This window comes from Ovis aries, chromosome 4 (assembly GCF_016772045.2).
Source record: "Ovis aries strain OAR_USU_Benz2616 breed Rambouillet chromosome 4, ARS-UI_Ramb_v3.0, whole genome shotgun sequence".
NCBI lineage: Eukaryota > Metazoa > Chordata > Mammalia > Artiodactyla > Bovidae > Ovis > Ovis aries.
Window position 1 is genome coordinate 98600518 of NC_056057.1, and position 18199 is coordinate 98618716.

Genomic DNA, 18199 nt, shown 5'->3' on the forward strand with positions numbered 1-18199 from the left:
GCTCTCACATCCATACTTGACTACTTGGAAAAACCATAGCCTTGACTAGGTGGACCTTTGTTGGCAAAGTAATGTCTCTGCTTTTTAATATGCTATCTAGGTTGGTCATAACTTTCCTTCCAAGGAGTAAGCGTCTTTTAATTTCATGGCTGCAGTCACCATCTGCAGTGATTTTGGAGCCCAAAAAAATAAAGTCTGACACTGTTTCCACTGTTTCCCCATTTATTTGCCATGAAGCAATGGGACAAGATGCCATGATCTTCGTTTTCTGAATGTTGAGCTTTAAGCCAACTTTTTCACTCTCCTCTTTCACTTTCATCAAGAGGCTCTTTAGTTCTTCTTCACTTTCTTCCATAAGGGTGGTGTCATCTGCATATCTGAGGTTATTGATATTTCTCCTGGCAATCTTGATTCCAGTTTGTGCTTCCTCCAGCCCAGTGTTTCTCATGATGTACTCTGCATAGAAGTTAAATAAGCAGGGTGACAATATACAGCCTTGACATACTCTTTTTCCTATTTGGAACCAGTCTGTTGTTCCACATCCAGTTCTAACTGTTGCTTCCTGACCTGCATATAGGTTTCTCAAGAGGCAGGTTAGGTGGTCTGGTATTCCCATCCCTTTCAGAATTTTCCACAGTTTATTGTGATCTACACAGTCGTGGCATCCGGTCCCATCACTTCATGGCAAATAGATGGGGAAACAGTGGAAACAGTGGCTGACTTTATTTTTCTGGGCTCTAAAATCACTGCAGATGGTGATGGCAGCCATGAAATTAAAAGGTGCTTACTCCTTGGAAGGAAAGTTATGACCAACCTAGACAGCATATTGAAAAGTAGAGACATTACTTTGCCAACAAAGTTCCGTCTAGTCAAGGCTATGGTTTTTCTAGTGGCCATGTATGGATGTGAGAGTTGGACTATAAAGAAAGCTGAGCACCGAGGAATTGATGCTTTTGAACTGTGATGTTGGAGAAGACTCTACAGAGTCCCTTGGACTGCAAGGAGATCCAACTAGTCCATCCTAAAGGAAATTAGTCCTGAACATTCATTGGAAGGTCTGATGTTGAAGCTGAAACTCCAATACTTTGGCTACCTGATATGAAGAGCTGACTGATTTGAAAAGACCTTGATGCTGGGAAAGATTGAGAGCAGGAGGAGAAGGGGACAGCAGAGGATGGGATGGTTGGATGACATCACTGACTCAATGGACATGGGTTTGGATGGACTCCGGGAGTTGGTGATGGACAGGGAGGTCTGGCGTGCTGCGGTTCATGGGGTTGCAAAGAGTCAGACACGACTGAGCAACTGAACTGAACAGTCAAAGGCTTTGGCATAGTCAATAAAGCAGAAATAGATGTTTTTTCTGGAACTCTCTTGCTTTTTCGATGATCCAGCGGATGTTGGCAATTTGATCTCTGGTTCCTCTGCCTTTTCTAAATCCAGCTTGACTACCTGGAAGTTCGTGGTTCATGTACTATTTACAAAGTGCTGATCATGTATATGTCACAGTTTTACTATAATTGTCTAATAGAAGTTCTATAATCATATGCTTTATAGATAAGGAAACTCATGCCCAGAAAGATTAAGTAACTCACCTAAGACAGTCTGCATCTCTGGTGGCACAGTGGTAAAAAATCTGCCTGCCAATGCAGAAGACACTGCAGACTCCGGTTTGATCCCTAGGTCGGGAAGATCCCTTGGAGGAGGAAATGCCAACTCACTCCAGCATGCTTGCCTGGAAAGTCCCATGGACAGAAGAGCCTGGTGCACTACAGTTCATGGGGTTGCAAAGAGCTGAAGACAACTGAGCATGCACACACTAAGATAATCTAACAAGCATGTGAAGGGCTGGGAGTGAATCACAAGGACCCCTGTGTCTATAAAGCAGTCGTTCTCCATTCCCACCTCCTCTCAGGTCCTCCGAATCACCCATCTGCTTTCTGTTTGTATGAGTTCCTCTAACCTAGGTGTTTTTTTTTTTTTTTAATAAATGGAATCATTCACTGTGCAGCCTTTTGTGTCTGGCTTCTTTCACTTAGTATATTGTTTTCAAGTTTCATTAATGATGTATCATGCTTTAGTATTTCATTTCCATTTATGGTTGAATAATATTCCATTGGATGTTGATATGTCACACTTTGTTATTAGAGAAGGAAATGGCACCCCACTCCAGTATTCTTGCCTGGAGAATCCCAGGGACAGAGGAGCCTGGTAGGCTGCCGTCTATGGGGTCACACAGAGTCAGACACAACTGAAGAGACTTAGCAGCAGCAGCAGCACATTTTGTTGATACCTCAATCATATACACATATCATACCACAGTTTTTTCAAGATTCTTCTTGGCTCTTTGAGGTTCCTTGCCATACAGTAAATTCCTTGTATCTAAATTTTAGGATCAGGTTTTCCAATGCTGCAGAAAGACGATTGGAATTCTCATAAGGATTGCACTGAATTTGTAGATAGCTTTAGGGAGTATTGACATATTAATGATACTAATTCTTCCAACCCATGCTCACAGGATGTCTTTCCATTTATTTACATCTTCTTAGTTTCTTTCAGCAAGATTTTCTAGTTTTCACTGAGTAAGTCTTTCATCTCTTTGGTTAAATTTATTATTTAATATTTTATCTTTTTTTGATGCTATTGTAAATGGAATTGTTAATTTCCTTTTTGGATTGTTCATATAGCTAGTGTCTAAAAATACTATTGATATTTTTGTTTTGATATTGTATCCTGCAGCCTTGCTGAATTAATTTATTAGCTCTAATAGTTTAAAAAAATTCTTTAGGATTTCCATATGTCAACCACGTTGTCTACACATACTTCCTCCTTTCTAATTTGAATGCCTTTCATTTTTTACTTGCCTAATTGTTTTGGCTAGACTTTTCAGTACTTCACTGAATAGAAGTGGCAAAGTGGGCATCTTTGGCTTGTACCTGATCATGGCTGGAAAGTTTTTGACCACTGAGCATTAGCTGTGTTTTTTTTTTTAATAAACAACTTTTATCGTATTGAATAAATTCCCTTCTACTTCCAGTTTTCTGAGCATTTCATCATGAAAAGATTTTTCGATTCTGTCTAAAGCTTTTTCTGTTTCAACTGAGATGATTTTTTTTCCCCCTTCTTACTGCCCACATCCTTAGCCACTAGGCTCAATTACCCCTTTTCACATACATGCATTCTTTAATTTTATAACATGCTTTTTGCAAGTACATCACGAACATGTTTTCTTCATTAAAAACCACTAAAATTATGATTTCCAGTGGCTACATGTTATATTCTTGTGTGGATGTTCTATAATTTATTTAATACATCTATGTTGTTTCAAAATTTTTAACATTTTGTTCTGTATCTCTATTTCTCTAGAATCAGAATCCCTAGAACTGGAATTATTGAGCAGAAGGTAATGAACACTTAAAAAAATATGTATATGCATGTGTGGGTGTATCTGCAAGTTATTTCATAAAATCACTGTGAACCTCTGCCAGCTGATACCTGCCTAGTCAAAGTACTGGAGGTGCTCTGTGCTGGCTATTTCACAGCTCCAGGACCTCTCTATCTGCTTTCTATTCATCTCTGAAGTTCTTTCATCTCTACTGCTACTAAGCAGATCACTCACTACCTTCCCTCCTCAATTTATGCTCTTTCCATTCTTATGCTAATCTTGTTCTGTTCATTTCATCTACTGAATTTATGACTAAGCCAGTTGAGCCAGATGCAGGACATATGAAAACTTACCAGTAAAAATGTTAAGAAAGCACAGTTGTGCATTATTGCCAGCTATATTTTATTTAGCTTGAGAAGAAAAGGAATCTGCAAGCTGGTCAGTTTTGCTTCTCGGCTTTTCCGTTTTCTTTATCAATATCTATTTGTGTTACTCCTTGCGTGTTTTTTAGAATTGTCCGGAAATAACAAAATAACTGAATTCACACATTAAGCTAATACATAAGCATTTAGTTTTAGACAATACTAAAGAAAAGAATTTCTGTATCTATCCATTTTCGCATTTTATTGGATTTTTAAAAAACCACTTGTGCTTAAAGTAAAAACTTTTGTCATACAGACATCAAGGACAGACTCTACACGACCCATGTACGCACTTTGGCATCGTCAGATAAATATAATTAAAAAACTAATACAATTCTAAAACAATAAAACTGGGGGAAAAACTCAAGATCAGAATAAATACAAATGAAGATATTAGAAGATTTCACCAAATCGCAACTGGCTTAGTTTTCCTGCGCGCCCTGGAACCGCGGAAGGAAACTACAATTCCCAGAGTGCTTAGAGCGCGCGTGGGGCGTGAAACTTACTTCCTACATCCCGCCTCCTCTCTTCAGCGATTGGGTTATCCGGTTCTGTGACTTTGGACTTCCCCTCTCCCATTGGTGCATTCTCCAGAGAGGTCAATTACAGAGTTTACACTTGGTTCCTTCCAGCCCACCCGCTCTCCCCCTTGCACCAAGATGGCGGCAGAAGGAGCTGGTGGGAAATACAGAAGCACAGTCAGCAAAAGCAAAGACCCCTCGGGGCTGCTCATCTCTGTGATCAGGTGAGGGAGGCGGGAGGCAGGGGCAGGGGACAGGGGGCAGCGGCTCGATTTCCGCTTTGGAAGGGAGAAGGGTTAGCTGGGTTCCACCCTGCCGACCCCTCCCTTCCCTCCTTGCCTCCCCCCAGCCCCTCCCAAGGGCCCCCGCAGTTCTCACTTTTTCTCTGGGGTTGGGCCAGAGGGAGGAGCCTGGCCTCTCAGTGTTTGTCTAATTTACTGCCAGAGCTTTCCACTAGGGTCCCCGGGCCCTGAAAGCACGGTCTTTGGGGTTTGGTAGAGACAGCCAGGTGTGTCCACTTACTCACACGTGTACTGATTCATTGTCTTCAGCATCGCTCGCTGTGGAAGGCACCTTGTTCCCTGGACTTCTGGGTGTCAGGCCCTGACGTCCGGAGACCTCTGACACGAAATGCAGATTTTGTTTTCACACGTTGAACACCTCCAACCACCTGTGCATGGCTCAGCCTCAAATACGAGAGTCTGTCGTGAGCTGGTTAGAAGAGTTGTGGATTTGAAGGCACACGCTGATTTTTGTTCTGCCTTCGTATTCCGATCTAGTCCTTAAAAAGCAAAACAAATTTCAAGTTATCCTCTATGCATATCATTTTTCCAGACTCTGTATGGTGTGAGTAGGAGTGTCGACCTTCTAGGGGCCACATTTTCTTAACGTAAATTATACTAAGAGTGGAGAATTCATTCAAATCCCTCTAAGGATGATACAGGGAGTGGCTAAAAGCAAGCTGAACGAAACTTATTACGACATGTTAAAATGCTGTTAGCACATGAATTTCAACCCATGTATTTTTCATAAAATGAAACATCTCCCTCCCCCTTTCCTCCACCTAAGCTAAACTTCTGGTTGAGTTTTTGGAGGCCTTCTGATAACCTTTTAAAAACCCAGGCTCAACAGTATCTGGTAGTTAGTAGGCATTTGAATGAATGAACAGATGTAAATTTTAAAACAGCCCACCCCATCATGGACTGATAAAGACCCATCTCAAGGGTATTTAGGCTTCTCTGAAAGTAAGATTGTGACATATGGAATCATTATTACTAAACTTTCTTTAGGATTAAGAGGATAATTCTCTGTGTGGAAATATGTAATATACTTGGTAGGTCATACAGAGAACATGCAGTTTTCTTGTGGACCCAGTCTTGCCAAGACAAAACACAAGTAGTGTGAATGTTTATCATGATACTAAAACTCCAAGTAGATTATTTTTAGTTTCCCAGCTTCATTCCTGTGGAACTATAATACATGAATTTATTTGGATTCCTTTTTGAACTTGTTTTTATTTTTGCTTTATAGTCAACACTCATTTAAACAGTACGAGTTTAGTGTCAGTGTGTTGTACAGAGCCTGGCACTTACTATGTAGTTAGTAAATATTTGTTGAATGAATGAGTGAATGCCCCGAGTTTTGCAAAGATGAATTTGACATGATGGTACCCTTGAGAGTACAGACTACTTGAGGGATAAAATATGTTAAGTAACAACGTGACATAAGGCTAGAAGAGACATATGAAATATGCTGGAAATCTAGAAGGAGCAGTTATTTTCAACAAAAGTGGAGTGGGGATTAGGGAAGATAGCAGTATATACAAATGTGCCTTCTCAGGTATTTATGATTTTGTAGTCTTTGCTCATTTCTTTTTTTTTTTTTTTGTATATCAGTTTTCTTAAAAGTCATTTAAGTTTACCCAAAATGGCCTTTATTTGAAAAAAAAAAAAATACCTTTATATCAAACTAAAAGCTTTTTGTTTTTTTAACTGATACTGACTGGAAACATATGTTGCCTTTGGTTGACTGTGCCTATATGTTCTTCAGGGGGAATCTGCTGGGTGTTATGGATATGATTTGGTGGTTGTCCATGTGTCTCTTATTTCTCTTGGTTATCTTCACATTACCACTGTGATTTGGACCTCGACATTTTTTACTCTGACTTCTGTTGTATATCGTTAACTCATTTTTCTTCCCTATCCTTGGCCACCTCAGATCGCTTGAATAACATTTTTACTTTATTATAATCTGTTACCAGCATGCTATATTGGAGTGTCCAGATCCAGCATCCTGGGCGAGGTTAGTAAGGATTGGAGTTCATGGTTACGTAGGACCTTGTTTAAGACTGGATGTTACTGGTCTCAGAGTATTTCAACATTTCTCTGAGTCACAGGAAAATTTTGGTGTTGGAGTGAAGATTTGGGTGTTGCTAATTCCTTGTTTCATCCCTGATGTGCTCTGAAACAGCTGGTGGTTTCCATTTCATAAATAATAGCAGCAAATGAGAGGAAAATGGTAGTTTTACTCTGGTATTTGGGATGGGAGAGTTTCGGGGGCGTAATTGAGGGAAGAGCAGAGAGGAAAGTAGTTGATAAGAGAGTAGCTCTTAAAAGTTCTCATCACAAGGAAAAATTAGTGGTGATGGATGCTAACTTATTGGGATAATCATTTTGCAGTATAGTATATCTCAAATCATTATGTTGTGTACCTTAAATAATTACAATGTTGTATGTCATGTATATCTCGATAAAATGGGAATAAAAAGAATGGAGGATTCGTATCTCTTGTTAGTAGATTGTTCTGTGACTCCTAAGTTGCTGCTTTGTCTATCTGTTCAATTTGTATTCTTCCTGTTACTCTTCTTGAACATTGTATTCATGATTGTAAATTCCTCACATGAAACTTTGATTACCTCCTCTTATCCTTAACCTCTTTTCAAATTCTCTCTCAAAGACTGTAGCTTTCCTGGTTGCTTTGGCAACAAGCCTCAAAAGAGCAAAACCATTTTAGACTCATGTTTATAAGATCTGAACATCCCTGAAGATGTCTCTGGTACACGCCAGTTCTCTTTCAGGCTTCCTTGGACCTGTCAGCTTGTCACAAAATAAATGGCTTGTGAGTGATAGAGCCCATTGTCCTTTGAAGAGTTTGATTAGTTTAGCTTTCTCTTTTTCTATCAATGAGCAGTTGTTTTCCTCTTTTGAGTAGTGAATGTTAAAAATTCTCCTTCAGTTCTCCTGCTCTGATATGTAAAAAGTGTCATTTCTGTGCTCCATTATGTATTAACATGGCACTTTATATTCTCGTACTATTCCTATTAGTTGGAACACCATTTATTGTTAGAAGCACCTTTTAACTGGAAAAAGACTGTAGGTGGATGAGGGTTTGACCTGAGGACAGTGTCAGAATAGACATGGGGAATACCCAAGGCTCATCACTATTTGCAGCCATGGTACCAAGTAATTAAACGGTGACTATTTTGCTAGTGTGATAGTGCATCACTTTAAGACATTTAAAAGTCAAAATGATGTAAAAAAATACAGTGTAATTGTAATGGAGGGATTACATTTGGTGGATGGGTTATTTAAGTGGGTTGAGACTCATAAGTGCAATTCTTTACCATTTACAAAATACTGAAAATCCATTTCAGGATGGCCAGATGATTCAGAGGGTGGACTCGGGTTTAACAAAAGAGATTGTTCTTTCATGAGGCGGGGCTTTGATGAGGAGACAGAGTGTTTAGGATTGATTTTGGAAGCTGCTGTTAACCACAGCTTTTTAAGTCTTGCCCCTGACCCTTTAAAATGAAAGTAATCGGATGGACCTGATTACTTGCTGATGTACAATTGGGACAGTTTTACAGACACACGCAGACACAGCATTTCCTACTTTTCTATTGATCTTTTCCCCCCTAACCTTTTGCTTGGTGTGAAGTTGGGGCAGGCAGCCTTTCTAAACCGGAAACAAGCAAGATGGCATTTTGGAGATGCTATTTTATTTTTGTGAGGTCTTGTCAGATTTTTAATTGGGAAATGTGTCTACCACTTACTGTTAGGTGATTTACTTCCCAATTAAGTGTTGACTCTCTTCTTTTTATAAGTTGGCCTTTAATAGCCGGCTTAATTGGGAAGACAAACTTCAGCTGTGACTGGAGGAGCCCTCCTTGAAACCTCAGAGCAGAGCTTTTGTGGACACTGCTTACAGATGGCAGGGAGGTCTGAAGGCAGTGAGAGGAGCACACTGTCATCAACTTTTATGTCTTCACAGAAGTTGGAATTTCAGACCCTTAGAAAATCGTTTATTATAGACCCCTGATAAAGCCCCTTCCTCTTCAGAGTATTTTGGTCACCCCTGTATTTAATTCAAAGTACACTTCGCTGCAGAAGTCCACGTTTTGGTTAGAGCTTTGAACAAAGAGCTTTGAGGTCCATGACACACACTGTGGCAGGAAAGGTCACTGGAGCAGAGCCCTGGAGATGGTCGGCTTCACTTGTGGCTCAGTGGTCAAGAATCCGCCTGCAATGCCGGCAGACCTGGGTTTGATCCCTGGGTTGGGAAGATCCCTTGGAGGAGGGCTTGGCAATCCATTCCAGTATTCTTGAGCTTCCCTGGTGTCTCAGATGGTAAAGAATCCATCTGCAATGTGGGAGACCTAGATTCGATCCCTGGCTTTTGAAGATCCCCTGGAGGAGGGCATGGCAACCCGCTCCAGTATTCTTGCCTGGAAAACCCCATGGACAGAGGAACCTGGCGGGTCACAGTCCATTTGGTCACAAATGGTTGGACACGACTGAGCAACTACACCACCACCACCACCCTTCTCCAACCTCTCCCATCCAGGCTGTTTAATGTTGGGTGATATGATCAGCAGAAGTTTTTCATCTTAGTAAAATCCAGCTGTCACTTGTTTCTTTCATGGATCATGTCTTTGATTTAGCTAAAAAGTCAACTGCTGTACCCCAGGTCATCTCAGTTTTCTTCTTTGCTAACTTCTAGGTGTTTGATATTTAGATCTTATATTCATTTTGAGTTAATTTTGGTGAAAGCTATAAGATCTCTGTCTAGACTGATTTTTGTTGTGAATGTTCAGTTCTCACACCATTTGTTGAAAAGATGATCTTTTCTCCATTGTTGTATATATGTGAGGTCTTCACCAACGTTCTGTGCTTTCTGTTCTCTTTTTATGCATGCTTGTCATTGCAACTTTTCCCATTTTCTTTATAAAAATTGTATCACACAAACTTGTTAAAAAAAATAAAGAGAAACATTGTCTAAAACTCCTGTTTCTCAAAATACTGTTGTTGTTTTTAAGGTTTTCATGTAGATCCTGTCCAGGTACATACAGAGGTTTAATAGTTGTAGTTATAACAAAGTTAACATATTTTTAGCATAACAAAAATGGTATAAATATTGTATCTTTGTATTTGTATAAACGTTTAACTGGGGGGATTAAAAAATATAGAAAATGATAGAGAAATATAAATTACTCATATTCTCTTCACCTAGAATTAACCGTTGTTAATAAATTTTCTTTAAGCTTTTAAAAATCATTGCATTGTTATAAAAATGGTACATACTCGTTGTAAAGTAATCAAACAATGGAAATGCAGAAAACTGCAGATGAAAGTAAAAAAAATATTATTCCAAACTTATTTCCTTAAGTTACCATCACTAGTATTAGCTGAACCTATTTTCAGATCTCTGTCTCTCCCTTTCTCTGTGTGTCTATCTCTCTGTATGAAATGTTGGATGAATAGATAGAAATAGTAAAAAAAAAAATGATTATGATATCATACTCTGTGTTAAACTTATAATTTTACTGTCTCCATTTTAAGGGTATATATACATATAGTAAAGTGCACACATATTAAATATATGACAATTTTAACCACTACCCATGTCAAGATAGACACTCCCAGCATCCTTGTTAATTTTTTTTCCAGTTCAGTTTTTTTTGTAAGGATACCCTGTTGTTCCCAACACCACTTGTTTAAAAGACTGTTTTTTTTCCCTTGAACTTCTTTTGTACCTTTATCGAAAATCGGGTGGCCAGTGTGGATCTATTTTTTGACCCTCTAGTCTGTTTATCTTCGTGACAGCACTGCACAGTCCTGATTTCTGCCTTTGTAAGTCTTGAAGACAGGTAACGTAAGCTTTCCAGCTCTCTTCTACTTTTTGAAAGTTAATTTTGGCTCTTCTAGGTTCTTTGCATTTCCACGTCCAAATTAGCCAGTCAATTTCTAAAATAAACCCACTGGGATTTTGGTTAGGATTTCTTTGAATGTCCTGATTCATATGGGAGAATTGACCTCAACAATATGTCTTCTGATCCGTAAACAGTATTCTCTCTCTTCACTCAATTCCTCTCCGCAGTTTCTTTGTAGATTTCAAGTGTAAGTCCACGTGTTGTCTGTCAGATGTACCTCTAAGTAGTTTAAGACACTTCCTGTCGTCCCACAGCTCCCTGAGTACTGATGCTGTCTTTCTCTTTTTATTTTTTGGTCTTTTTTTTTCCTTGGTGGGTTTCCTTTTTTTTTGGATATGGTTTCTGTTGCTGTGTGTTAAACTTCATTAATCTTTTAAAGCAATTCCCATACTGCAGTTAATTCCATGTAATGTAATTTTTATTAGATTGTGGTTTTGCTCTTTCAGAGATTTAATTTGGGTCTTAAAAAAATATTTTCAGTCTTTCCTGTAGTTTCTTGAACATATGGAATATAGGTTAACTCTTTAAGTGTTCTTGTTTACTAGTTTTATCATGTCATCATTTTGGGGTTCGTTTCAGACGATTAATCTCCCCTCCCCTCATATGCCTTGCACTTCTTGGATGCTAGACTGTGTGATTTTCACCTTGTTATGTACTCATGTTGGATATCTTTGTTTTCCCATAAATATTCGTGAGCATTGTTTTCTGGGATGTGGTTAACTTACTCAGAAACAGTGTAGCGCTTTGAGGCCCTGTTTTAGATTTTGCTAATTGGCTTCCCCGCTGTGGTTCAGCAGTAAAGAGTCCACCTGCAATGCAGGAGTCAGGGGTTCAATCCCCAGGTCGGGAAGATCCCCTAGAGAAGGAAATGGCAGCCCACTCCAGTATTCTTGCCTGGGAAATCCCATGGACAGAGGAGCCTGGTGGACTCCAGGCCATGTGGTTGGAAGAGTCAGATGCGACTTAGTGAGTAAACAACAACCAGGAGCCAAGCAGCGTTTAGTTCAGGGCAATTTTATCTCAGACTGTGGCAGAATCCTTCGTACTCCACCTAGATAGTGCTCTGTGAGTGGTGGGATTTTTCACTCTTGCTGTGTGATTCCAGATCATTGTTCTTGCAAGTATTTTCAGGTGGTTCTTATTGTGGCCTGGAGTTGTTTTCTGCCACACATGCATGGGGGAAGACTCTAGGAAGCTTCTCCACAGGTCTCCAGGGTGCTCTGGTTAGCGCTCTCTTCTCCAGGACTGTGCTCAGCAAACTCCAGCAGCTTTCATGTCCAAGGTTTGAAATCTTTTGTTTGTTGTTTTGGATGGGAAGGTAAATCTGTTTCCTATGATTTCATCCAGTCCTGGAGCAGAAGTCTATCAGTGCTTCATATTAAAAAAAAAAAAAAATCTCAAAAGGTTAATTTTCCTGAATCCAAATTTTGGGTTGTCTGTGCTCAAAGAGGAAGCATAAGATGCTCTAAAAAAAGTTGTAGCCTGAATGTGAACTAGGTACCTCAGCACTGATGGTCTTTCTGATTTTGCAGTATTTTGTGGAGTGTTTAGTTAAAATTAACTTCATATAGTTCTTTTTCAGGAGCTTTTCCTTCAGAACTCTGAGAAATGCCTTGGAACTAGTTTGTATCTGTTTATATGTTTATTTTTTAAAATATAGGTTTTTTATTTGATACCTGTGATGGTATTGTTTGTTAACCTGAGGTCTAGTGTGGCTAGTAAATGTGTTTTCTTTGGCCGGCATAGTACTTACAATGTTTCTGTTGGTGGTGGTTTTTTTGTTTTCATTGGGGTGTTTCAGCTTGTGCTGGGGTTTTTCGGTTTGCAGTGGTGAGCTCTGCTCCCTCTGGTCTTATACTCTGCTGTTCCTTACATTTTTGTTAACGGCTTTCTAGCTATGGAATGAGTTATGACCTTGGTCTTTATGGTAGCCAGTCCTTTGTGTTTTTCACCTTGAAAAACCAGGGAGCCCCCATTTAACAGGAAGTTATAAGGGAAAATTGTGTATCCTTTGACATGGTAAGAAACGTATTTCAAGATCCTTAGGAGAACCTTTAGAACCTTTAATGACTTTTACTTATTCTTTTAAAAATTTTTATAAAACCCTTTCAAAAAATACAGTGGCATGTAATTCAGGTGTTTTTTTCCATTGGAAACTTGCTGTCTAAACTTACTGTCATTGCACTGAATATTACGAGAAACAGTGTTTTACACTCAGAATATCGCTTAAGAGCTTCTTAGAAATGCAGAATCTTCGGTACCACCTGAACCACTTGACCCGAATCTGCTGTTTTATAGGAGTCTCAGGTGAGTCCACTACTCATCAAAGTTTTGAGTAGCCCTTAAAGATGTAAGTTGGGAAAGTAAGATACAAGAAACCAGGTAGTGTTGTTAACTTGTTTTTAGCTGAGATAATGGTATGGCTATCTTTTGAAAAGTACTATTCTTAAGAGATACTTACTGAAATAAACCAGTAAAATATCATGTCTAGGATTTGCTTCAAAATAATACAGAAGAAGGTTAGAGCCAGTGAGGGTATAGACAAAACATGATGGGAATGTGCTGCTGATTTTTGAAGCTGAGTTTGAGTTCCTTAATTTCTGTTCGTGTTTTGAAAATTTCCGTAAACATGAACATGTATGTGTATAATATATATGCTGGGGAGACGGGGGGTGGGGATTGGTGGGAATGACAAGGTTCTGTAGGTTAATAAATTGCAGAAATGCTACATAATATATTCATGTTCTGTTCACTCTGTCCCCACCCAAACACTCCCTCCCAGAGGCACCTTGAACATTAACATATTAAAGTCTCCTGAGAATGAATGTGGTTACGAAACCTGCTTCAATTTGTGTAACCCAGAATTTCCAAACTAGCCTATCAGCGTATATGTTAATATAAACATATACGTTAATATAAATAAAACGCTGTTTCTGAGGAATTCACCAGAAACTCATTAGGAAATAGCCTACACGTTTAAAATGATCAAATACCGTACTGTGTTGTACTAACAAAGGCATTCCACTGGAGGTGAAAAATGAGATGACTGAAGACGATGCTTTAAGGATGTGATGCTTAAAATGGGAGTGGAAGAGAGGTGGAGTTTGGTTCGCCAAGGGTAGGGGAGATTTTAAGTTGACTTGGTCAACCCTTGACTATTGCAGGCTTTGTTAAGAGTGATTCTACTTAATTTTGGTAATGGCCTTCTCTGTTGGCTACAAGTTTACTGTTTTTGGTCCCCAGAAGTGTGGGTTATATAACCGAATTAATTGAAATACAAAAAACTGCATGCGTCGGGTGTGGTAATTGGCCCTAAGTGCTGTCTGAAGCAAGACGCCCGTGAATTTTCAATTGACTTTAAAGCAGAAATTGTTTACTGTCACTTGATATGAAGAGAGTTTCTTTGGAGTGAATTAAGGGATGTTTTTATGCCTCAGAAAATTTTTTCAGAGGAACTTGTCATTGTGAATCTCCATCAGTCGGGGTGGGATTGTCTTGTATTTTGTGGGATCTAATAAAACTTAATTAAGAAGTAGTTGCAGTGTCTAATTGAATATAATAAAATCCGATTTAAAAGTGTTACATTTGGTTATGCGTTGAGTGACGACGTCATGTCTTATGTGATTATATAGTGATACACATCACATGTATTTAATGTGTGATCTTTTTTTCCTGACAAAACTCAGAATTACGATGAGGGTCTCTCGTTTTCACAGTTCGTTGGAAGCCTTGGTAGATTCATCTTATCAAAGGACGCTGCCTCACATAACAGGCTTTGAAGACCAGTTTGAAACTTGTTTGGTTCAAGTTCATAGTCTTAGTAACCTCTCTTTCCATCACTTTAGTTTGTACTTAATGTTACTCAGCGGAGAAGGCAATGGCACCCCACTCCAGTACTCTTGCCTGGAAACTCTCATGGACGGAGGAGCCTGGTAGGCTGCAGTCCATGGGGTCACTAAGAGTTGGACACGACTGAGCGACTTCGCTTTCACTTTTCACTTTCATGCATTGGAGAAGGAAATGCCAACCCACTCCAGTGTTCTTGCCTGGAGAATCCCAGGGACGGGGGAGCCTGGTGGGCTGCCGTCTATGGGGCCGCACAGAGTTGGACACGACTGAAGCAACTTAGCAGTCAGTAGCAGCAGCAGCAATGTTACTCAGAACTGTACTGAGTGCCCTTCCTGACATAATAGGTATATGTTAACTATCAGGTGTGTCTTAGGTTGGCTGTTATTAATGTTATTTTCGAGGAAAAGAAAATCTGATTCACACTTTGAAATAAGGGCTGTGGTGGTGGTGGCTTAGTTTAAGTCATGTACTCTTTGCGACCCCATGGACTGTAGCCCGCCAGGCTCCTCTGTCCATGGGATTTCCCAGGCAAGAATATTGGAGTGGGGTGCTATTTCCTTCTCCAGGGAATCTTCTTGACCCAGGGATGAAACTTATGTCTCCTGTATTGCAGGTGGTCTCCGGTATTGCAAGCAGATTCTTCACTGCTGAGCTACCAGGGAAGCCCTTGAAATAAGGGCTAAGTGGATCTAATAATGCTGCTTAATGTCTTCTAGTTAAAAGCATTTTAACTAGAAAAAAACAGAGTTCACAATTTCAAGAATCATGTCAGCTCTAGACTTTTTTTTTCCCTTACTTTGGGGCCAATAATAAAGAATATTATGTTTTAGAAAGATCAGTAAATTGTTTTCTTCCTGCTTGGAGTGAGGTTCAAAAATTAGTTTACCCTTGAATGTCTGAGAATTTACCAGTTCTCAGTTTGGGGCTTATAAAATGTTAGAACGTTGTAAGGATGACTCCTTGTCTTCTCTTTCCGTGATGCAATGTAAAAAATTCGTAAGAATTGGCCTAATGAGAGAAGGCTGTACTGATGGAGGGATTCAGGTGCTTGATGAGTGGGGAAAAAAAATGCAGGGGCTCAGTGACGTCTAGTGTGTCTATTGAGAGTCCCGTTGAGTACTTCCCAGAATGGGGATCACTGAAGAGGTTTGATTTTACTGTGGGTTTTGCTGTGTAGAGCTGTAGCGTCCCGGTAAGTTATTTCTGGATATGTGGAGCCTTACTTGTAATTAGTTTTTCTGAGTTGCTTGGAGGGATTTCCATTAATCGTTCCGTTAATCTTTATTATTCCTGGAAGAGAGGTCACTGGATGCCGACAAGGAATGCCCTTAGTAGAAAATTAAGCGTATTAACTGTTTTCAGAAAGCCTGACTTAATGCTAATTATACTGCAGGTGTCACCAAAATTCAGGTGTATGATGTTAAATATTTCTTATAGCAGGTTAATTAATTCAGTTATCTGAGACTCTTATCAGGCAGCTGACTCTTCTCGTGGAAGAATCTGTGTTGCTGTGGTTAAGTGGAGGGTAACTGATAACATCTGCCTTGAGATTTTACCCAAGCAGAATAACACTGCTTGTGTGTTACAGGGTGGTGTACTTGTCTGCTCAGGCAGCTGTAACAAAATACCACAGACTGGGCAACTGGGAGACTAGAATCTCCTAGTCTGTCTTCTAGGAGACTAGAAGTCTAAGATGATGGTACAGTCAGGGCTGGGTGACTGTTGAGGCCTCTTCTTGGCTGGGAGATGGCCACCTTCTCCTTGGGTCCTCAGACGGCCCTTCCTCTGTGAGTGCGTGGAGAGGGAGAGGGCTCTTTGGTGTCTCTTCCTCTCTCTATAAGGACGCCAGTTCCATCCCATTAAGACCCTGCATGTATGACCTGATGTAATCTTTATGACCTGCCTTCTAGGCCCTGCCTCCAAATGCAGTTATGTTAGGGCTTCAACGTAATGAATTTGGTGGTGCTTGGTGGTGTGTGTATGTGTGTGTCAGCGTCACAATTCAGTCCGTAATATGTGGTACTCTGGGCACTCTTATTTGTTAAAATATCCTAAAATGCTTTCAGAGTGACAATCGGGCAATCTTGAGAAGCAGGCAAGAGCCCTGGTCGGGCGAATTTTTTACAATGGGTCGTCAACCTTACTACCTGCTTTTCTGTCTTGTAATGTTTAATAGTCCTCTATTAGCCCTTAATACCAAATACTCGTACTGGGGACTCTCTTCAGAGAATTACTGTCTGGTTAACTTGAACTGTCAAAAGGCTTGCTGAAAGGCGGAAATTAATGAGACATAATTTGATTCACTTAGGCCTTTAAATTCCCTAAATTTTCTTCTTAGATGAAAATCGCTGGAAAGCTTAATGCTCTGGACCATATTCAGGGTCTTTGAAAAATCTTTTAGGTCTTAGTTGTATTTTAATGTTACGTTCTTGGAGGAACTTATAAGAAATGGCCATGTAAGATTTGTTACTGTTTCTAGAAGGTTGTTGAGGACGTTGTTCACTGTATTATATAATGCCTCCTTGTTCTAAATGAATTTTTTTGAAGAGTTTAGTATTAAAGTTTGCTTCCTTGGAGGAACTGGAATCTGGCTTTTCAAGAATGAGAGTTACTGGCTAGGTTTCCCTTTTTGCATCTGCTGCTAGGAACCTCAAAGTTGACTTGGGGGCTCCATTTCATACATACTGCATTTGTCCATATGACCTGCATACCTGTGTTACGTTTGTATGATGTTGTTCTACATCTCCTTAACTAGTTCCCCTTTCTTGTTTCTATTGTCCAGATTCTTGTACTAACCGTCTCAGATCTTTTTTGGAAAGAAATGGAATAGAATTGAAATGAAACTTGAAAGTGATTATTGTTACCGATTATTCGCCATTAACTGCTGTTTGAAAGCTGTCATTCTTTGCCTTGGTGCTAACTCTCAGGTGACCTGAGAGAACACTTTGGAGTAAGAGCCTGAAAGGCTGTCCTGATCTGGCCCCCAGCCTCCTCCCTGACCTTGTCTCATATCACTTCCTCTCTCCTCTGAAGCCATATTGGCTTCTGGGCCACTCCTCATTCCTTTAACAGGCCAACCATGTCCTCCCCCAGGATCTGCGCGTCTGCTGCGGTCTCTGGAATCAGCGTTCCCAGGTAGTTAACGTCTGCTCACTCCCCCCTCCCAGTTTTCCAGAAAGCTCTGTTCAAATGCCATCTTTTTATTTTTTTGATTCAAAATTAAAAAATTATTTTTAATTGAAGGAAGATTGCTTTACAGTATTGTGTTCATTTCTGCTGTACATCACCATGAATCAGCCATGGGTATACATGTGTCCCCTCCCTCCCACCCCACCCCTCGAGGTTGTCACGAGCACCAGCTGTGGGCTCCCTGCGTCATACAGCACGTTCCCGCTGGCTGTCTGGTTTACACATGATGATACATGTTTCCATGCTGCTGTCAACTTGTCTCACTCTCTCCTTCCCGCACTGTCAAGTCTGTTATTTTTTTCCTAATTAATTTTTTTTTTTTGCGTGTCCTCCTAGGTCTTCATTGCTGTGTGGGCTTTCCTCTGGTTGTGAAGCACGGACCACTCTCTAGTTGCAGTGTGGAGGCTTCCCGTTGCGGTGGCGTCTCTTGCTGCTGAGCATGGACTCGGGGGTGCCAGGGCTTCGGGAGTTGGGGCTGCCGGGCTCTAGAGCACAGGCGCAGTTGTTGTGGAGCACAGGCTTAGCTGCTCTGTGGCATCTTCCTGGACCAGGGGTCGAACCCGCGTCATCTGCGTTAGCAGGTGGATTCCTCACCACTGAGCGACCCGGGAAGCCCCTCAAATGC

General features: G+C 40.3%; 1 protein-coding gene across 7 annotated transcripts in view; it reads left to right on the forward strand.

Annotated features, from left to right (window-relative positions):
* Positions 1–4442: 4442 nt before the first annotated feature.
* Positions 4443–18199, forward strand: part of EXOC4 (exocyst complex component 4) — an 807451-nt gene continuing 793694 nt past the window's right edge. For 6 of the 7 annotated variants that reach the window (XR_009600448.1, XR_009600449.1, XM_027968812.3 and 3 more), the window contains exon 1: positions 4443–4552. Coding sequence is in view for 4 of the 7 variants with exons in the window: in XM_027968812.3 (XP_027824613.1) it covers positions 4467–4552 (86 nt within the window). In the remaining 3 variants the exon portion in view is untranslated. Of the gene's footprint in view, positions 11819–18199 lie in introns of all 7 variants that reach the window. The other variant, XM_060414840.1, reaches the window with a different exon arrangement.